The 21,567-nt window shown below is 35.5% G+C and overlaps 4 protein-coding genes across 7 annotated transcripts; 1 reads left to right on the top strand and 3 right to left on the bottom strand.

Annotated features, from left to right (window-relative positions):
* Window positions 1-1,117: 1,117 nt before the first annotated feature.
* LOC129894387 (threonine synthase, chloroplastic) lies at window positions 1,118-2,943 on the bottom strand. Its single transcript, XM_055970058.1, has one exon. It carries the CDS (start codon window positions 2,896-2,898, stop codon window positions 1,327-1,329), a length of 1,572 nt encoding a protein of 523 aa, XP_055826033.1. The 5' UTR covers window positions 2,899-2,943; the 3' UTR covers window positions 1,118-1,326.
* A 2,590-nt stretch (window positions 2,944-5,533) lies between these two features.
* Window positions 5,534-7,132, top strand: LOC129896119 (uncharacterized). Its single transcript, XM_055971945.1, has one exon. It carries the CDS (start codon window positions 5,901-5,903, stop codon window positions 6,930-6,932), a length of 1,032 nt encoding a protein of 343 aa, XP_055827920.1. The 5' UTR covers window positions 5,534-5,900; the 3' UTR covers window positions 6,933-7,132.
* A 1,043-nt stretch (window positions 7,133-8,175) lies between these two features.
* Window positions 8,176-13,068, bottom strand: LOC129896762 (PHD finger protein ALFIN-LIKE 4-like). 2 transcript variants are annotated; one of them, XM_055972725.1, is made up of 5 exons: window positions 12,849-13,068; window positions 12,732-12,764; window positions 10,598-10,826; window positions 9,135-9,270; window positions 8,176-8,814 (listed from the first exon to the last, which is right to left on the bottom strand). In XM_055972725.1, the coding sequence occupies exons 1-5, from the start codon at window positions 12,946-12,948 to the stop codon at window positions 8,488-8,490; spliced, it is 825 nt and encodes a 274-aa protein (XP_055828700.1). In that variant the 5' UTR covers window positions 12,949-13,068; the 3' UTR covers window positions 8,176-8,487. The 2 variants fall into 2 exon arrangements, with proteins under 2 accessions (XP_055828700.1, XP_055828699.1); XM_055972724.1 differs by having other exon boundaries at window positions 8,176-8,817; window positions 12,849-13,065.
* Window positions 13,069-15,590: 2,522 nt separating this feature from the next.
* Window positions 15,591-20,626, bottom strand: LOC129896980 (nuclear transcription factor Y subunit A-3). Of its 3 annotated transcripts, none has more exons than XM_055972990.1 (7): window positions 20,456-20,626; window positions 19,546-19,646; window positions 19,315-19,483; window positions 18,631-18,722; window positions 18,422-18,493; window positions 16,692-16,859; window positions 15,591-16,134 (listed from the first exon to the last, which is right to left on the bottom strand). In XM_055972990.1, the coding sequence occupies exons 3-7, from the start codon at window positions 19,481-19,483 to the stop codon at window positions 15,808-15,810; spliced, it is 828 nt and encodes a 275-aa protein (XP_055828965.1). In that variant the 5' UTR covers window positions 19,546-19,646; window positions 20,456-20,626; the 3' UTR covers window positions 15,591-15,807. The 3 variants fall into 3 exon arrangements, with proteins under 3 accessions (XP_055828965.1, XP_055828963.1, XP_055828964.1); XM_055972988.1 differs by having other exon boundaries at window positions 19,587-19,646; XM_055972989.1 differs by having other exon boundaries at window positions 19,315-19,646.
* Window positions 20,627-21,567: the final 941 nt, after the last annotated feature.

The following is a 21,567-nucleotide window of genomic DNA, read 5'->3' as shown; positions in this document are numbered from 1 at the left end:
TAAAAGACTTTAAATATGGATTACTGCGTAGAATTTTCAAGATTGGATTTTGTTATATCCAATTTACTAGATTCCACTTGTGGGACCACACTGGGCATGCTGTTGTTATTGTTCAGAGTAATACTAATCAAGCAAGAAACAAATTTACCTTTTAAGTGTGTCCAATCACTTCAATGTCAATCAATAACTGTAATATGCTATATGATCTACTGTATCCATTTTGCTAATAGAAGGTCCATTTCATTCCAATACTAAATAAATTGTCTTTTATTAGGAGTTCCCCTCAAAGTAGAGGTCATCTATTTCTTACTTACTTTTTTTGAGATAATGACAGCTAAATCTCACTTATTCCAACACGGTCAATCAAATCTCTAATAAGAATAAGACGACACTTGACAAACACAGAACTTAATGTAGATTTAATAACAAAACGTAATTTTGACTAGTTGATATTGACATATTGCATTCAAGAGCATGTAGCCTAGTGGTCAATGAAGTAGGAGTAGATCAGAAAAATCATGAAGTCTCAGGTTCAAATACATTGAGCCCGATGAAGGCATAAAACACTAAGTGATTTGTTTCCATCAGCCTAAGATTTGGTGGGTAGATTACCCAGTATCTGTGTTGGCAGGAGGTAATATGTACCAGAGTCATTAAGGAAAAGCCCAATTAATTGTTATCGCCCATATTGGATGCTTTATTTCCCAATTGTTCTAGTCTTAGCTAAATTCATATTGATAAATGTTCAAGAAAACTTTAAGTAAGTTACCTCAAAACAGATGAACAGAAGATAAATGCAAGCTAATCCAGATTTCATGTTCCAAAGATCTTAGTAACTGATAAATGTAGATTACAGTTTTGTGAATGGTAATACTAGTTTCAGTTTAAGATTTCAGATTTTGTAGTGTACTATGGCCAAACCAGAGCCTTCTAGGCATGACAAGTATATACATGTTGAAAAGACAGGAAATAATAATCAGATAAGATACAAGTTTCTAGCTGCAGTATCCAAAGCGAATTCTCTTTAAGGTCAGATAATTCAACCAAACAGGTCAAATTAAGACAGTTTTTGTCGGGATGCTTCAAAGCAATGCAATGCCAAAAAATAAGCAGAGTGTTACAGAAAATAAAGTTCCATAAAAGGACTCGAGTTCATAGTACTCTCAAACGAAATTTAGAGCCTTTCTCTCCTCAACTCTACCAACAACAACATCACCATCTGGTCATGTATGTACGGCAAATTAATGACGATAAAGAACCAAATGCTGACAACAGAAGTACGTAATAGTGTAATACAAACTTACTATGTTTAAAAATGAGAACACATCATAGCTTGGAATTTTTGCTCAACAAATAGCTCTTCAGAACATCCATAACTGATCCAAAATCTGCTTTCACTTCCACAGGTGGGTTAGCAAACCGACATTCCATGTCTTTTATTTCCTTTGAGTGGTAATCAATCTTGGATTGAGTAAACTTCAATCCATGAGCTGTACTCACAACCACAGTCCTATCAGTTGGTGCAATGACTCCACTGTTTCTCAGCTTGAACAATGCAGTCAATGCCACACCAGTGTGTGGGCAAATGAACATCCCAGTCGAGTCCGCCTGAGCCATAGCATCCATCAACTCCTCCTCTGTTGCCTCCTCCACTATCCCATTGCAGTTCTGCAGGGCAAAAACAGCTCTGTCTATAGACACCGGGTCACCAATCTGTATAGCAGATGCAAATGTTGTGTTGGCCTTCACAGGTTTGAAGTCTTTCCAACCGGATTTGTAATGCAAGTAAAGCGGATTGGCGTTGGCAGCTTGAGCACAAACAAGCCTAGGGATACGATCCACAAGCCCCAACTCTTTGCACATCTGAAAACCTTTATAAAATGCATATATGTTGCCCAAGTTCCCACCAGGAACTATCACCCACTCCGGAACTTCCCAATCAAACTGCTGCAAAATCTCGATTGCTGCCGTCTTTTGCCCTTCCAACCTCAAACTATTCAACGAATTAGCCAAGTAAATAGGCAACTCAGCAGTAACTTCGCGAATCAACTGCATACAACCATCAAAATCAGTGTCAATACTCAACACAAAAGCCCCATTTGCTATTGGTTGAACCAGTTGCGCCATAGATATCTTATTAGCAGGTAGAAATACGATCGACGGGATGCCTGCAGATGCACAGTAAGCCGACAACGCAGCAGATGTGTCTCCAGTAGAAGCACAACCCACACCCACAACCGGTTTATGCATTTTCCGCAACCGATTCACTTGACTCACCAAAACAGTCATGCCAAGATCCTTAAAGCTACCAGTATGGCTAATCCCACAGTGTTTGACCCACAAATCAGTCATGCCCAGAAACTGTTTGCCAAAACGCTCAGCCCAAAACAGATTAGAGTTTCCTTCAAAAGCACTAACAATATCATCACTATCAATTTCAGGCAAAACCCATTCCTTCTTAGACCAAACACCCGACCCATAAGGCCAAGTAGTCTTACCGACACGAGAATCAAACAAGGATCGCCAATACTGACCATCAAACTTCTTTAACGCATCCATATCATGCTGAACATCAAGTAATCCACCAGACCGACTCCGATACACAATCTCATCTAGTGAATACCATTCATCAGAAGTGGGAGGAGCATTAAAAGGAACATACCTAGCGGAGAAATTATGAGATGAGCAGTGACGGCGCGCTTCTTCACGGATGTTCTCGTCAGCAGGGCGTCGGTGCTTCTGAGAGGAAACTGCATCGTTTGTAGATGCAGTAGCTTTAATCGGAGTGAAGAAATGAATACCATTATTGGGTTTTGAAGTTGTTGTTGTTGTTGATTGATGATGAAGTTGAGGACATGGAGAGAGGAAAGAGGATCTGAGCATGCAAGAAGCCGCCATTGTTGTCTGTGTGATTGTAAAGCTACGAGGGCGGGCGATTTGACATATTTAGGGGGGTCATATACATCTGCCCTTAACAGGTAACTGCATTAAGATTACAACACGTGTTCACGTCATACGATCCAGCGGTTTACAAGGACTTGCAATTTTCACGTGATTAAATTATTTACTACAACTACTCCCTGTGTTCCATTTTATGTATTTTCACGTGATTAAATTATTTACTATAACTATTCTTTATATATGCTTTATTTTATGTGATATTTTTTTTAAATAGATTTTAAAAAAATATTATTTTATTATAATTAAAAATAACTTTAATTTTAAAATTATTCTTTATCATTAATGAAATAATTTTAGTAAAATAAATATTTAAAGATTATTTTACATCATAAATTTTAAAATTTATTTTTCTATATATCATATCAAATCAAAAAATGCTACGTAAAAAAGACAGAAAAAGTACTAGTTTCCTACGCTTTTGTCCCCCTTGACTTTTACACTGTATCTTTGACTTTTTCAAGTTCGCAAATTAATGGCAATAACCGAGAAGCATTGGAAACACTTTAAACTAAATTATTAGTTTTGTTTTATAATTATTGATAAATTTAAAAATATTTTTTTATTTTATTAACTAAATTTAGATACATCTTCAATCTGGCACATGATATAATAAGTCTCAAACTCTTATATAAACATGGATCTCTTATTAAAAAATCGAGAGAAGTGTTGAAACACCTTAAATTTGACAAGAATTTAGGGGGTAATATTTCACTCATGTTGCAAGATTGAAAGTGTATTTAAGTTCAATAAATTAAATAAAAAATTATTTTTAAGATTGTTAATAATTCATAAATAAAATTAATAATTCATATCGATTTTAAAGATTCTTTCAATATTTTTTTCCTGTAATAATGGTGATTTTGAGATGATGGTTTAATTTCTTTTGCTGAGATAGTGCTCCAAAAATAAGTAAAGTTTTGAATACTTTCAAAGATTTACTTTTGATATCTTTATCGTATGCTTAAAAGTTCTTTCAAAGTGAGGCACATATAAGAAGTTGAATAAATATAACGATATAAAAATAGAGTATACGTGCTAGGCAATACCTCCGGCACTTATCGATCTGTTTGTCACATGGCTATTGTTGTATTTACGTGGCTCACCTCCGTGTGCATGACTCATGACCTATTTTAAGAAAAATGATATTCCTTACATATAATGAACTTTAAAATAATGTTTTTTGGATTTATATTTAAAATTTTAAGTAATTTAGAATTGTGGCGAAAAATTCACCATTAAAGAATGTTAAAATTTTAAAATTTTGAAGAAATTTTAAATGTGTCTTTTGGATTAGGTTGAATTCAAACTTAAAAGATATTGAGTTTTAATATTTACCTCGAAGGGATGCTACTATTGAAATTTGAGGTGATTTCGTGAAAAATTAAAGAAGTTGAAAATTTGAATTTTTGGTGTTCTTCATGTGTTCTCGGAGAAGAAGAGCAAAAAAGCTACATTTGATTCAAAACTTCAATAGAAAAGTGTTAAAAGTTGTTTAAGTGATTCTGCAAAAATGAAATTAAAAAATAATGGCATTAATGAGTCAAACTTTTAACAGATAACATAAATTCACTTTGTTATTTTATTTTTCTTGCTATCTCGTTTTATTTAATCTTGAATTGGATGATTAATTAAATATATATATATATATGAGAGAGAGACAAAACATGATACAATTTTAGATTATAAGGACATGATCTAAGAGTAGAACATAGAAATTGCGGATAAAGTAAATTTTAGTAGATAGTTGAGTATTATTTTACTTTTCGTGGGATTAAGCATGATAATAGTGTGATTCTATCATAGTAATAACCTTATTCACTCAGTTTCTTGCTTTTGTTATATTTTTCCATATGTTGTTTATTTTTATTTAGATGATCACAGCGCAATTTTATTGATTTTAGTGTTCCCAATTGTTTGTATACATCGTATTGCTTTCCAATTATTACTTGTCATATTTTTTTATATTACCGTTTTTTCTTTTTATTATTATTTTATGTTTCTCTCCACTTGAGTTGATGATTTTTTCTAAAAATCTCTCTATTTTAATGGGATATAAAATTTGCTTATATCTTATTATCTATAAAATTTACTTTTTGGATTACATTACAAATATGTTATTATCGTTATAGTTTAATTTTTTTTATTACTTCATGTGAATCAAAAATCTTTCAAAAATAATATTTTTATTTTTATGAAATAGAATAAAATCTGCGTATATCTTATCTTTTATAAAATTCGCTACTCCAAAAACAGTAAGTATCCAAAATACAAATTTCTATTACCAAAAAATTATTTAAAAAAGGAACCGCAACTTGTGATTGGGCCTTGTTAGATAGCTACTCAACCCAACAATAGGGCAAATGCAGGTGCAAGGAAGACAAAAAATACCTGCATGCAGCGAATTGGCTTTACTGATGAAAGGATAAGGTTGGGCACGTCAGTATGTCGTCGTTTTGGAACAACATCAATTTGTTCTGACGAATATAACCCTACCCACTCTGCGAATTGACAGTTGACACGTGATCCTTTTCTCCACTTTGTCCAAATTCCCTTTACATTAAAATATATACACAAATGTGGAGACCTCATATGAAGAAGAAGAAATAGCACCAGCAGCAGAAGCAGTTCACCTGTATTAAGATTAGCTCCGATTGAATATCTCCGGCGAGATCCTAGATTTTCCGGTGAGTTTTACGATCCTCTACGCCGTTCTGATTTTTCTAGTTGACCATCATGATTCTTTCCCTTATAGTACGGATGCAGAAATGTTAGGTCCTTTTGCTATTACCCATTTCCGATCCAAAATTTGGATTCGCCAACGAAAAAAATCTTTTCCTTATCCATCTAGCTTCAATTTAGTAGAATAGCTCCTGATTTCTACTCTGCGAGAAAAAAAAAGGATTGAGAAAATTGAGACGCAGACAGGAAAACTGGGGAAAATGAGTTTAGGTGTAGCGGAGGAGGAATCGACCAAGGAAATCCAGTTACCGGCGGATATAGACTGGCAAATGCTGGATAAATCTAAGTTTTTCTTCCTCGGCGCCGCGTTATTTTCCGGTGTTTCAGCTGCGCTTTATCCTGTTGTGGTGTTGAAGACTCGACAACAGGTAGCGCAAGCTCACATTTCCTGTTTGAAAATTGCTTTCTCCGTTGTTAGGCTTGAAGGAATTCGTGGATTGTATCGTGGATTTGGGACTTCATTGATGGGTACAATCCCTGCTAGGGCACTTTATATGGCTGCTCTTGAGGTTACCAAGAGTAGCGTTGGTACGGCCACGGTTAGGCTCGGCATTCCCGAGCCTACTGCGACCGCGTTAGCCAGTGCTGCTGCTGGACTAAGTGCGTCCGTGGCCGCACAACTGGTTTGGACTCCAGTCGATGTGGTGAGCCAGAGGCTAATGGTGCAGGGTGTTTGTGAAGCACCAGCATCGTGTAAATATCTCAATGGGATCCATGCTTTTCGAAGGATCCTCAAGACAGATGGACCTAAGGGACTGTACAGAGGTTTTGGGTTTTCAATTTTGACATATGCCCCATCCAATGCACTGTGGTGGGCATCCTATTCCATCACTCAGCGGCTTGTCTGGAGTGGGTATGGATGTTACTTCAGCAAGAATGGCGATGACAGAATTGAGGATAACATCAAGAGTACTCTGAGGCCTAATTCCAAGACGGTTATGATGGTTCAGGGAGTGAGTGCAGCCATGGCTGGCGGCGTTTCAGCTCTGATCACAACACCATTAGACACAATCAAGACGAGATTGCAGGTTCTGGATGGCGATGAAAATGGGCGTAGAGGGCCAACGGTAGCTCAGACTGTAAGGAATTTAGTAAGGGAAGGTGGGTGGATGGCTTGTTACAGAGGATTAGGTCCTCGATGGGCTTCAATGTCCATGTCTGCAACCACAATGATCACTACTTACGAATTCCTCAAACGCCTCTCCACAAAGAATCGAGAAAATTGGGCATAGTGATCCCCCATAGACAGTTATCGCTCTTCTTAGGTTTACTTTTTCTCTCTTTGATCCATGTATAAGTTTTTTTTTGAATGATGATCCCTTTTTTAGGAACCAGTATGCTGAGTTTAAACATAAACAAAGCTTCAAGAACAAAAAGAATGATGAATGTAAGTGTATGAATCTGTATATATAAGTCCAATTCACTAAACTTATTTTGTTGTTGTTATTGTTTCCCTTTCCTGTAAGCTATGCGATGCTTTCTCTGGTACTTGTTTTATCTCTCGTCTTGGATATATTTTTTGATTTGTGTTATCTGAGCGGGTTTCTTTTGGAAACCGCCTCTAAACATCTAAAATTATCTCTGTGAGGTAGGGGTAAGGCAGGTACGCTCTACACTTTCTAGACCCCGCCTTGCGGAACTAAAGTGGGTATGTTGTTATAATGAGCAATTTGTTTACCAACAGATTTGAGACTTCTCTTTTTCAAGAATGGAGTCCAGTAGTAGGAATCTATCCTTCTCAGGCACTGATCAAATAGTAAGATGAGAATCTGTAGCGGAATTAATTGACTTTTAGCTAATCTCAGCCAATGGTAGATAAGATTCTGCCTGATGATGGTGATGTTGATTTGAACATGTTGCGTGCACAAAGAAAGTTTTAGGCATTTCTATTCTTGAGTTAATGAGACAGCTTGGTTCGGATGCAGGAGGAGGTTTGCTGTAAATTGACAAGTGACAACCTGTGTAAAATTTGTCAATTCATCACTTTAACTTCTTTAAGATAGATGTCATTGTAACATGAGCTTAGTGGAAATTCATACGATTGTCCCAACTTGTTTGAAATTGAGGATAGTTGTTATTGTTTAATGAGACAGGAAAATGTGGTGGGGCCAACGTGATTATCCAACATTAGGGGATTAGATTTAGTAGATTATCTTATTGTTTAATATTCAATAGCTAATGATAGTGGTTAACAACACAAGTAGCCGACCATTATACATAAATTCTATTAATAAAACTTTTGTCTATATGCAACAATTATATCAGCAACCACGTTTCTTTTTTTTTTCTTTCCTACTCTTCAACATTTAGTGGAATAACCTGATTGATTCACTTATTATATTCAGCTAATTTCTTAAACATCCACCCTACCTACTGAAACTGTTCAGAATATATTTTTAAAAAGCCGAAGATTATTAAAAACTTAGTCCTAATCAACCGAAATTAAAGAAATACAGCTAATGATAACGAGCTAAGTGGGATAAACAAGCACATCTTTAGTCTTTAAATAGTTTTTAAAAAATGAATTTAAGTTTTAAATTGGATGGGGTGGGGGAGTACACATATACCTGATTCCGGTGTCACTGTTTAAGTTACGCCCTAAATTTATAAAGTTTAGGCACATCTACTCACTTCGGGACAATTTCAGACATATGGTGACTGAAGTTAGTCAGATAAAATGTTTGAAGTTTCATATGGCTGGCTGAACTTCAGGCATTTTTGCAAAAGATCATGAATAGCTTAACTAAAACAGTCAGCTGGACCTAGCAGCAAGAGAACTCTTGTTGATCAGTATTCTGTACACGGGGTCCGGGATCTTTTGCTGCTGCAAGGCGGGCACTTGTATTGCTTAATGTACTCTGCCATGGCAGGGGTGATCTTCACGCACTGGCCGTGGAACCACGTTTCACAATGATCACAACATATCCAAAATTCATCCTCTGCATACTTCCCTCCACATAAGCCGCACAGTGTCTCACCTTGCTCCTCTTCAACATCCTTCTCAATACCCCATTCCTCCTCGTCTTCTTCATCTTCTTCTCCTTCATCATCATCATCATCATCTTCTTCATATTTATGCTGCAGCTTTCTAAACTTAACCTGAGACTCCGACGCCTTCTGTTTTGGCAAGTGGTAAAGAAAACAATGATAGCTCAAAAAGAATTTAATATCATGTGGTAGAAGGTTAACACAGTCGAAAGATCACGGACAATTAAGCTAGGTTAAGACAAGCTATTCATGCAACAACTAGTCTAGATACCAGAAAATCAGAAAAAGCAGAATTTCAATCAAAATCTGCCAAAATGACCATAAGATCGATATCCAGATGCTTGTAAACACAGTATTTTAGTCCAACGACACGTAATGCAACACGTAAAAAGGTATCACAGAGCTGACATGCAAATAAAGCAAACTTTGGGAACATAATCCTTTACCTTACTGGCGTTTGGCTTGGATTTGTTTTTACTTTGATTAGAGACAGTAGATTTTTCTTTTTGTTGCGTCTTTGGAACACCAGTCACTACTTCATGTATTGTAGGCAAATCATTTATCATGTCAAAGAGCTTTTTCCTGGAAAAGAGAAGGCAACTAATGAGTGTAATAGTAAATTACATGAAGTGTAAAAGCACAATAACTTGTGTCACAATTGAGGCACAGTCTACACATTTTCTAGCAAAAGACTATCTCTGGTAGCTTAATAGATATATGAATGTACTAATTTCAATGTGGAGATCTAGAACGAGGACTTCCCATTAGGATCACCATTCAATATGAATGATTTCACATACAAAAAACACGAAAGTGCAGAAACGAATTTAAGTTGAACCACACAATTCCATATTGCCTCAATTTGAGCTGCTTTTCAAAGTACACAACTGACAATGCATACTGTTTGCTGTTGGTTGGTTGACTCGGATAACTGCAAATATCAGCTTGACAAGCATGACTTACGTTGACCATACAACGTCAAGAAACCACATGTCAACTGATCAACGCTCATTTGAGAGCAATCCCTACAATAAATAAACCAAGCTAGTTTTTTTCAAAAAAATAACGTAAGCTAGTTGAACCTTATTAACCTGTTAACAGCCACTCCTACTAGTAGGCTTCTATCAGCTCATTCCAACAAGTGTGAGATATAACAATGTGCATTCAAGGTAATAATCAACGAGTTACTTGCATTTTTCACACCTCTTTTTATGCATATTTTTGCACTTTGCATCCTGTCCTTTCTATCTTTCACTTTTCCTTCTTAACCTCTTCATCTTCTTACAAAATGACTGAAACAATACGTTTCAATTCAAACGTGAACATTCTATAGGGAGTAAAATGGATATATTACTTATAAAGCTAATTAACGACTTGTGTGTCTTGAATATCGCATATTCTTTCTACCTAAGTCTTAGAGGTGCTATTAAGAATTTCGGCAGGAAATTCATTTCATAGGGCAGTAGTCTCATTTTAGTTAAGTAAAATGTTCAGACTCAAACCAAAAGATGCCTAAATGATCTTTCCCAGAAGGTAAAACGTGCATCAAGGTGCAAAATTCAATGAACTGTAATTAAACAAGCTTACTGTTTTTAGCTTCTCTTGCTAGTGATAAGTCCGGGCAGTGTTAGCTCGATTCCAAAAGCATTACTATATAACCAATCTAAAACACATCAATCAGATGCATTACTTCCACTTTTAACAGTAAGCATTAAGAAAAACCACAAAGAAAGTTACTTTAATGCACTGAGAAGCAGAATCAACACAAAAAGAAAACGTCAAATGAGGTACTGGAGCAGGCAGAGTCGCTAAACATATATTGTCTATCATTAAGACATGCTCTCAAAGTTATTTTTACGAGCACGGAAATGTTTTGGCTGCACAAAAGAAATTGAGTGAGAAGAAGTACCTGTCGGCTTTACCCAATCCAAATCTAGCACCAGCATAGAAGGCAACAGCAAGCAACCAAGCATCACTGTGATAGGCAACAAAAGAAAGCCATTCCTTAAGTTGCATTCCGTCTCTAGCAAAGTTAATACCAAGAACAGGCTCTGGAAGTCCTGGTGGTGAATCTTCAGCAGGCAGATTGACCACCCATCGCTCATTTGGGAGTCCATACAAGCACAAGTTCTCCTTTTCTGCACAGACAACAGTTGCTATGTTTGCCCATGAACAAGAAGCAATAGGAGCATCGTGTCATAAGCAATTTGAGATAAGACTTACTAAACATACTGACTGTAACAAACTCGGAGAAGGACAGGGGAGGTGTGGTGAGGAGGGAGCTTATAATATATGTTGCTCGGATTCTCCAAAAATGCTGCCAAATCCATGTCAGATCCTCCAAAAATACACTACTTTTGGAGGATTAGAAACACACTCGTCAACATTTTTGAAAAGTCCGAGCAACATATCTTATAAGTTATAGCCATAAACAAAATATCGAATTGAGATTTCTAGATTAAAAAGAAGGTCACAGACTCACAATCAATGACATTACTCCGACCAGCCATCCTAAATAATGCTTCCAAAAACATGATGCAAAATGTCTTCATTCAAATATCTACTACTAATTACAGGCATAAAACTCAGTAACCTATGTATACTCATTTTTCGCCGCGGAAGCAAGGAAGGAGTAAGCAAATCAAAAGCAAGGACTAAGAATAAGAAGTGTTACTTTTAAGCTAAACACGATGTAACTTGATTCTTCTTCTGCTTCAAGGAGGGGTAAAGATTTCCCTATAATGCCTGTGGATATGAGAACATGCATACGCAGATCTACCTTATCATGAGGGAATTTTTTAGAAATTTTATGTACTAATTAACAATAACTAAAAAGTTTTGAATTCATCTTCCCATCTACAAAAAATCAGATATAGGAATAAAACCACCGATATGGAATGATGTTGTTAAGAGCAACGTAACGATCATTGGAGAGTGAAATTTATGTTCTTACTCTATAATCAATATATTCAGGGGCTGATCTACTCTAGAAATAGTGGTGCATGTGAACCCATAGTCTCTTCACCAAACAAAGTATTTTATGTACATGTATTTTCTAGAATTGATCTAATATTATTTGCTGGTACTCATGCTACAAAATCGTCCAATGATACACTTGGTTGAATGTTGAGTTATTTATCTAAAAGCTATGTTGCTTGGACTCTACAAAAATGTCAACGAGTGCGTGTCAGATTCTTCAAAAGTAGTGTATTTTTGGAAAATCCGATACGGATACGGCATCGAAAGTGAAGAGTCCGCGCAACTTAGTCTAAAAGAACAAGGAATAAATCCAACTTACTCCATTATTTTTTCTCCGTTGTTTATTAGTACACCCATGTTCTTGAAATCCCATATCCGCCTCTACCAATATTAGTCCAAAATCTTTCAACTTCAAATAACTAAAGAAAAGACATACCCTGAGGCGGATGGAGTTTACATACTACGATCATTGGAGAGTAAAAAATTTACATTCTTACTCGATAATCCAATATTCGTCCAAAGTCTTTCAACTTCAGATAACTAAAGAAAAGACATATACCAGTTCACATACAATGATCATTGGAGAGTGAAATTGATGTTCTTACTCGCTAATCCAATATTAGGCTAAAATCTTTCAACTTCAGATAACTAAAGAAAAGACATATATCCAGATGCGGATGGAGTATACATACTACGATCATTGGAGAATGAAATTGATGTTCTTACTGGATAATCCAATATTCTCCAAAATTTATTTACTACGGATACAACTGGACCCAGTATTTTTGAAACGTGACATAAACATGTAGTGAGAACTCATTAGAATTTCAAGTAACCCTTAATTTCAAAAGCACAATGAGTTCAGCCCTAATAACTTTAAAAAGTTGAACCCATCAAGTTTAAATCCCGCATTCACATAATGCATATAACATGGATACAAATTATTACAAAAACAGAAAATTTTCAGCCCCATTCCACTGATAACCAAAAATTCAAAAACAAACCATAACTTTTAAAGAAAGAAGACATAATTGAATTCAGTTCAAAGAAGAAAAGAACCATACCAGGATCACACTGCTTAAAAAATTCTTCCACATCTGAATACCAAAAAAACAAACAAAATTGATTAAATAAGGCAAAATTAACACATGATAACAAAAAGAAAAAAGAATAGAGCAAACCAGTGGTGAGAGCCTTAATGAGACCAGCATGTCGGCCCTTGAAATTCTTAAAGACATCGAGGGCTTTATTCTTCTTCTGTAGTTTTGCTCCAAATTCCATGTTTTCAAAAATTATGGGGAATAAGAAGAAAGTCCAAACAATTTAGACTTGGTAGGAAGTCAAAGAGTTTGGGAGAATTTCATAATACAACTACCAATTCCATTACTACTATACTACTAATTACTCTATTTGTCCCCATATATACTTTCACGCCATCTTATTGTTAATATATAAAAGTCAAAATATTTAATATTATAAATTTAAAAAAATGTTTCACATAAACAAACTATATATATTTATTTATTTTTTTATTTTTTATTTTTTTTTTGGGGAAGAGACCCTACACGAGGCTCCCACCTCTCGTGCACAGTCAGGGGTTAAGCAACACCCCCAAGCCTTAACATAAATAATCAAAAATAAAAATACAAGGAGGGGGACATAAACCTTACCTCCGATCCTATGGTGGTTCATAAGTCGGCTAACCTATTAAGGTCGGCTAACTCATCCCCAATACAAAAAGGGCTAACTATAACTAGAAAGCAGTAAACCTATGAGAGGACTCCTTCTGATACAAGTCGACTAAGAAAGCATAAATGAGGGAGACTCTCCCCTTCCATGAGAATACAAGAAAGTAACTTACACTAGTCCTATTCAATTATGCTACGACTCAGGCATAGCTACATTGAGAAGAACAAGTATACGAACCTTCTATCTCGCATGGGTTGAGAAAATTCTTTTCATCTTTGCCCTTTTTAGTCATATCGTACCAAGTAGGTCCAAGGAGTTATGTAGCAACAACAATAGCAGCTAAGGGGGGTGAAATGATAGGAAATAAATGGAGCCATAGCAGCCAGCTTTCTTGGGGTTGTAGTTAAGGAAGCTGAGAGACAGAGTATGTGTTGAATCCCTAGCTTAAATGTATGTCTGAAGGTGCTGTGTCTGTTGGTGCTCCATCTTCTTGTCTTCTCAACAATGAAAGCAGTCAAGGAGTTCCAAAATACTTGGATGAAAGGAGGCTGCTGCAGGTGTTGAAGGTATAAAACATGTATGCATGGAGAGTTGGTGGGAGTAGGTGAGGCCCTTGCAATTGTGGTTGTTATGTCCCTTTGTCTGTGACTTTGTTTACCTGCACAAACAAGCAAACAAATAGACAACCAAGTGTGATAGTTGTGGTGTTTGTTGCAAACCTGTAGGCAGCTTCTTGTTGTCTTCAAAGAAGGATTGAGCAACTCCTTTGAGGTTATCTTATGTGCCTGCACATAACAATTAAAGGAGCAAGGAGGTTCAAGAGTTTTTGGAAGCAGTGGATCTGCTACAAGTTTTGCAGGAATGGAATGTGTATGGGTGTAGGGATGCTGTGTTGGTGAGGTCCTATCTTGGAAGGATGTTGTCTCTCTGTTGATGCTTTTCATCTGCCAGGGTTTCCCATCAGTTGTTGTACCTGCACCATAACAGAAAAACAAAAAACCAACCAGACAGACAGGGGTCTTGGAGTTGATGGTTGTATCTGTGGTGTCTTCTATGTAGTTGTTGTTAGTGCATGTTGATGAATCAATCCAGCAACCTACAACAATACAACAAATAACCAAAGGCAAGAAAGAACTTGCACCAGCTAGCAACAAGGAAAGGACCTCCAAGAGTGCTTTGGAGTCTGTTAGGATTTTCAACGTCGCTCGACTAACGTCTCCAATTATCCGATTGAGTTGAAACTTCTTGAGATATGCACAAACAGTCCTTTCTTTAGTTCTGCAAGATTTGGTGATTTTTTGCACAAGTTGGACAAACTATATATTTGAAAAATTCACTTGCAATACTTGTGATTAGTGTCTTTCTTTCAATAAAAAGATAAAAGAGTTTTTAAACATTTTTCTAATATTGATTTTTTTAAAGAAGTTGTCACTCTATTTAACTTATTAAATATCCTAATAAAAGTGAGAAAACAAGAACATAACTAAGTGGTGTTTGAATTGACTTATTTCAATTAGTTTTTGATTTTTTTATAGCTTTTTTTTATATTTTTTCATTTTTGGAAGTGTTCTAGAAAAACATAAAGTGTTTTTACGCACTTTTTTTTGAGCTTTAAAAAATACAAAAATAAGCTAAAAACCAAAAAATGAATATGACAACTTATAACTTTTAGCTTTTTAACTACTTAAAAGAAAGTCCATCTAAACACCCCTGACTAATGTTGGACATATTACTTTATTCAGATTTTACTGCTTTTGGGCAATAGATCATATTAAATATGATCAATTTAATGATGCATATAGCCTGTAGGTGCTCAGAGGATGGGCATATCTAATCTCTTTGCGTGATTATTTTACAGGACATTCAAATGCATTACTGTTAACTTTGATTCTATGGACATATAGTGTAAGATTAACTTGAATAAGCACACAATTATTCGACAAAAAAAATGCGACAACCATGAGCCCGTTTGGATTGGCTTTAAGTTAGTTAAAATCAACTTAAAGCCCATTTTTAGCTTTTGGACGTGTTTGCCTAATGCTAACTTTAAGCCAGAAAGTTCTTAAAATCAGTCAAAAATGAAAAATTAGGATTCCTAACTTTTTTTTTCTAAGTGCTTAAAGTCATTTTCTTTGACCATAGAAATTACTTTTATATCCCTTATATTTTAACTAAATTCCCAAACTACCCTTTTTATTTCTTTTAACCCTAAAATTCACATCATTTTCCTCATTTAAGCACTTTTATCCAAACACTCAATTGCTTATTTATAAAAATAACTTTCAGCACTTCAAAGTTCTAAAAGCATTTCATACATAAAAGTTACTTTTTTAAGCTCATCCAAACGGGCTCCATGCCAGGTTATGGATCAACTAAAAAGTTAGCAACATAATGTACTACAATACTAACATAGCCAAGGATGACTTCCCACATATAATAGAAACACGAGCATCATAAACATGGATTGCTTATGTTATCTTTCTTCTCTTTCTCCTGCTGTGAGGCCCCTCCGATACACGCTGACAAGGCAGAGTACTTAAATAGTTGGTGATGGTAAATAGCATCACCACCAGTGATGCCAGAGTAGCTTCCAGATTGATGAACATCGTGCTCCAACATTTTTGTGTTGAGTTGTAGCTCATCAGGTACCTGATTCTCTTGACCATTGATAAAATCAGGGGATTTGGACTCCCGGGGCTTCTTCATATTGACAAAGCGCCCACCGGGTCCCCTAGCCCTATTCAATGCATGACGATGCCGGGATTCATGGAGATATGGCTGAAATGTGTTGTCAAATAAAAATGAGATGACTAAAGCAAGCAATGGCTTATGCAATCCAGATTTAGCAGGCATTAGGTGTGTGTGAACATAGTCCCACAGGGAAAGTAAAAAGGGGCAGCCCGGTGCACAAAGTTCCCGCTATGTGCAGGATCCTGGGAAGAAAAGAAAAAAAGAACCTACTTATAAGGTGTTAGATACACTTAATAGTGTGAGGCCTTGCCTTTTGGGGAAAACCATGCGAGCTTGGCCCAAAGCATACAATATTACACCATGTTTAGAGTTTCTTGGGGTTGTTAAAGCGCGATAGTAGTGGTTCAACTAAACCCAACTTCTTTTACAAGATTTATGAAAAATCATTAAATTTCAAAAAACATCCGAACCGTAATTGCAAAAAATACAATGGATTCAGTGTGAGAACAAAACAGTTATACGCATTAGGTGTAAATCCTGGATTGTACTGAAAGCACATTAACACATGTATACTCGTTCGTGTGAGTGATTCAATACTAAGCAACAAGAAGGGTGAAGAAGCTGAACCATTAGCAAACATTTACCTTCCGGCCTTTAGAGAGTTTGTTTTGAGCCTCCAGCCTAGCACGGTACTGTCTACGTCTGAGGATAGCTTGATATTGTTTTGCATTGACAAATATAGGCTCATCTTGCTTAAGGTCAAGCGGAAGTGGCACACGAGGAGAAACCCTGCCTAACATTTGGGATTGAACCTGAAGAAAACTAAATGGTAAGGATCCCACAGGGGGCATAGGCAGAGCACACTGGCTTAAACAAACACAAGCGTAACAAAAAACTTTGTTAATCATTGGCAGCTTTACATAAAAGATAACAATAGGTATCTATATAAGAGAAAAACTGAGGGATGGGGACCACATACTTATAACACTAACTGGAGTTGCCGTTAATATTTAATGGCGTTTGCTATAGAATGCCAAATATCTAATCGAACAAGTCTGTATGAAGGATCTCACATTTGGTGTTATAATATTCAAAGTCACTTGAATTATGATAAACAAATGAGTGGACTTTCCTTCTCCAAAGAATAATTTGGCCAAGAAAAAGCAAAGAATCATCAAAGTAAAGCAGATGCAAAGTGATTAATATAATCCAAAGAACTCTAAAATGGCATAGAGCTTTTCTAGAATTTACTCATGATCCTTAACAGAAATGCAAAACCAACACAGGTTTAGCGCATCTCTAATTCCTATTAAGAAAAAGTTAAAAAGTGCTGATACCAGATTGAATCAGTCCAACCCTGATCAGTGGTTTTAGTTGGTCTTCATTTATTCTAATAGTACAATTAAAATAATCCATCCCATTTTATGTGGCACCTTTTAACTTGGCATGGTATTTAAGAAAAAAGGGAAGATTTTTGAAACTTGTGGTCTAAAATGATTCTTAGATATTTGTGTGGTTGTAAATCATTTTATTTTTTTAAGGATAAAAAGAAAATCTTAAAGTTAAATATTTCTAATTATAGTAAGGTGACATTCTTTTTGGAATGGACTAAAAAAGAAAGGGTGCCATGAGACAGAGCGAGTATTATAAATTGGTTGGAGGGGTAGGGGGTGTTGCAGGTGGATCATGATCTAGATATCATATGGAGAACCATAAAACACTATTCTTCCCCCCACCCCACCCCACCCCACCCACAAAAAGTTATCTTTCCTACGGAACAAAAAAAAGAGAAGCAGAAGAGTTGAGTACAAGTTCTTCATTTTTGAGTGATTATTTGGAGCACACTAGTCATTCACTAGTTGGATGGTTCTTCAAATACAAGTGCATCGCTAAAAGCTACAGTAGAACTTGCTGATGTTCATCTGACTGAATAATTTATTATGCACCCTATAATAGTCAAGATCACTGGAGACAAGAAAATGTCCACAAGAGGTTTCAGACGTTTATTGCTTATGTTAATTAAGATTCAAGGCCAACAAATGCAAAAGGAACTAGTAAAATGGGGGATTTGTTTTCGACGTAAAATTAGGAATCAGCAGACATATTAAAAGGGATGTATTTCTTAGATGACATAACCAGAGTTTGTAATTGAAATACTTGCGAAAATATCGATGAATAATTATCAACCTATGAAATAATGGCACTTTTAGAGTTGGTTGTGCTAGAATTACTCTAAAGAATTGCTGATCATCATAAAGAAGAGAATGTGATAAAACAATCAAATGAAAGTTCAGTTTTATTTCTCTGAGTGTCTTACACAACCAAACAAGTAGTGCACTTAATACAAAAATAATTGAGCTTTAATTGTACTCACCATGGTTTGATTTCCATAAGCAGCAACTAGACCGTGATAGTAAGGATCCGGATGAGGAAAAGGTACAACAGCCTAATAAAGACCAATAAATACATAAATAATTTACTAGAGATTGTGTATCCCCACTTGTGAGATTACACTGGATATGTTATTGTTGTTGTAGATTGCGTATAAACAGAAGTAGGGAAAAATTAACTTAATGAACTCACAAAACTTTTCTGAATCGTATCGTAGGTCCAACCATGCTCCTGACTTGACACACTCTGGGAATCATCAGACTTCCCACTACTTCTAAAACTGCCTGGTGTGGTCCAAATAGATATCCACAGGACCAGATTAAGAAAATGGAGAAATCAAAAAAGAAATTAGTGGGAGTGTATGGGTATTATGCTCCCAAATAATAAAGCTAGAAAGATATAACTTTCTCCAGTCCGTTCAACCATAACTGTCAAGCAAAGAATTAAAACCTACTTTCAAGAAATGTGCTCTCCATTCTAACTCAAAAAACAAGTGAAGCAATATGTAGTATGGGCCTTTTATCGACATTTCAAGTGCATTTCCATGGCGCCTCCTTAGCGGGCTGATAAGAATATGCAATCCACCATGGTAAAAGGTCGTGAACGATTAGATTTGGAGGAACAACATGGAAGTACTTTAATTGGTCAACCTACTAAAGAATCAATTTGCAAATTCTCTTGTATACTCCTATCAATTAGCTTCTCATCACATGTCAGAAGTAATCCCCTTTTTTTCTCCTAATTGATTTAGAGAAAATAGTTATAAACAAGATAATCACGAAACATGCTTACTCTGTTTCGAAATTTCTCTGACAAAACTTCAAGTTTTACATATATGAATCTCAAAAGATGCAGATCAATAGTGAGTATTCTCACCTGCTCGCAAAGGCATACTGCTTTTCCCGTGGATTTTTCTTTCTCGTTCATTAGCAGCTTCAGGACATGATTGACTCGTTGATTGAGTAGACGAGGAATCCTGATCTTGAAAATGAAAATTCATTTTCTTGGTATTCTGAGGACCAGGAATCGTCGACATTTGTTGCATCTGTAAATCTACATAGGTCAGTGATGAGCACTACACTAACAAAATGGGGTTAAGATACTAACTAAGCTCAGAATCCTTCTGGAAGAAATCCACCATTTCTGACCATAAAATGTCCTTGTTCAAGAAGCTTGGAGTATCTACAGCTTATGCATGATGATATAACCTGCAATTAACAGCTCAAAAATGAGAAACCTTTATTCCAGTCCAACACACTTCTTATAGTTTGTCCTTTGAGACTTCAAACGACACTGACACAATGGATCCCCTTACTTTTACCTCATCTACCCCTGGCCCCTGCTATAACTTGTAAAATAAGGAATACAACATACTCTACTTCACAATCCTCAGACTTAGATATAATACACTTGTACACTGTGTAGCTAGGTAATTTTTGTAGTCTATATATATATACTATATGTTGCATCAACTTGCCTTCTTTGTGTCATATTTTAACTCTCCTTTAGTGAAAATTCAGGTTCCACTACTACTTATGACTCTAAGATGAAACATTTTTTTATCTTCAAATATTTATTTGACCATGAAATTTGATCAATTTTAGAAAGTCTGGTCTCCAAATATTTCAGGCTCGGACCAACTTTTGGGGTTTTGACACAAAACTTCAAACTTTCTCCAAGTAAAATGCATGTCCAAACACAACTTCAAATTCCAAAATCACAACATCAAAACCTCAACTTTTCAAGTTTTAACTTCAAAATGTATGGCTAAATCTCTACAGTGAATGGAGATACTAAAGCATCAATTTTTAAAGGACAGAACTGACAAACAAATTAAATGCTTTTTTTTTTGAAACCCAAAGAAATGAAAAATGCAACAGAGGGAACAAGCAGAGTAGTATACTAGCATATCTCTAAAGAATCAAGGAAAACAAAGTAGTTATTAACTCAAAAAAAAACCCTTTTTTGGGTAAGTAAAAAAAAAACATTTTTTGCATGCAAGAACTAGTAAACAAACCTTGTTTATTTTGTGAAATTTAAAAGAGTTTGTTGTTGGGATTGAAGTTGAACCAAACCCATAATTCAAACATCTCTATTTTTGCTGCTAAAGAAGAAGTCCAGTCTCTGTCAATACTTAGGCAAGAAACTGAGGTTTTTTGTTTTTTCCTCCAAAAAACTTGAAGAGGTGATGGGTGAAGGACTAGATCAACAACTTCTTTTGTCCTTTTATGTGATGTGTAAAGGACTCTTCCTCTTAGCATATTTCATTTACTATTTAGAAACTCAACCAACAACAATTAGCGTAATTTCATAAATAAAATTTTAGAAAATGACTATGTGTACATAGCCTAAACAACATTTTTATTGTGAAGATAGATAAGTTTCTTTTCATAAAAAAATGAAAATTTTTGAGGGAGGAACTTACAAATGCTTTTTCAGAAATGCACCTCTTCAAGTTTCTCTCCTTTTTTGGGGTTTGCAGGAGGAAAAACACAAAAAAACTTAGTTTCTCTCCTTTTTTTGATTTTTAATTTATCACGTAACAGTACCCCAAATTTTAAACTTTTTTGTAAAAATAAATTATAATTGAAAATTGAAAATTGGGATGCGTTAGTTAATAATGACAAATATGGATTATTTGACTAACGGTTTCAAACAAAGGATAAAATTACTATTTATCGAATACATTAAAAGTATATTTGACTCTTTGGGTTTCAATTTGATTCTTTTAGGCATTTGACTTACATTTCGTTCGTGTGTATTAGTTCATAACTTTGTTTTTCAAAATTATTTACCATATTGTAAAATGAAAGAATATATATAGAATTTTTATGTCAGAAGGGGAGGTGGTTTATTTTATTTTATTGATGGACAAACGATATTCAATCAGGTCTATGGACAGATCGTTTTAGATCTATAAGCCAACCAAGCCTAGCTTTTTACACGAGCATAAGAAATTTTTACTCAATGTTTAGTGTACTTCATTCTTTAAAAAGTTGTATATTACATGAGTAATAGTTATGTTCGTTCATAACCAATTTTTGAGGAAATAACCTAAAGATCCAAAAAGTAAAACTGTATTTTGACCTAGAGCCCGTTTGGATGGGCTTTAAGTTGGTCAAAACCAAC

The sequence above is a fragment of the Solanum dulcamara genome, chromosome 7, assembly GCF_947179165.1.
Source record: "Solanum dulcamara chromosome 7, daSolDulc1.2, whole genome shotgun sequence".
NCBI classification, from domain to species: domain Eukaryota; kingdom Viridiplantae; phylum Streptophyta; class Magnoliopsida; order Solanales; family Solanaceae; genus Solanum; species Solanum dulcamara.
The sequence above is the reverse complement of the archived record's forward strand: the minus strand, read 5'-3'. Positions and strand labels throughout refer to the sequence as shown.

Coding starts and splice junctions, on each gene's coding strand:
- LOC129894387 (XM_055970058.1), bottom strand. CDS start 2,898: ATGGCGGCTTCTTGCATGCTCAGATCCTCTTTCCTCTCTCCATGTCCT.
- LOC129896119 (XM_055971945.1), top strand. CDS start 5,901: ATGAGTTTAGGTGTAGCGGAGGAGGAATCGACCAAGGAAATCCAGTTA.
- LOC129896762 (XM_055972724.1), bottom strand. CDS start 12,948: ATGGAATTTGGAGCAAAACTACAGAAGAAGAATAAAGCCCTCGATGTC. Junction 12,765..12,848: donor CATTAAGGCTCTCACCACTG/GTTTGCTCTATT, acceptor TTTGGTATTCAG/ATGTGGAAGAATTTTTTAAG. Junction 10,827..12,731: donor TTTTAAGCAGTGTGATCCTG/GTATGGTTCTTT, acceptor TTGTCTGTGCAG/AAAAGGAGAACTTGTGCTTG.
- LOC129896980 (XM_055972988.1), bottom strand. Junction 18,494..18,630: donor ATACGATTCAGAAAAGTTTT/GTGAGTTCATTA, acceptor GGTCTTTATTAG/GCTGTTGTACCTTTTCCTCA. Junction 16,135..16,691: donor AACTCTCTAAAGGCCGGAAG/GTAAATGTTTGC, acceptor AACACATTTCAG/CCATATCTCCATGAATCCCG.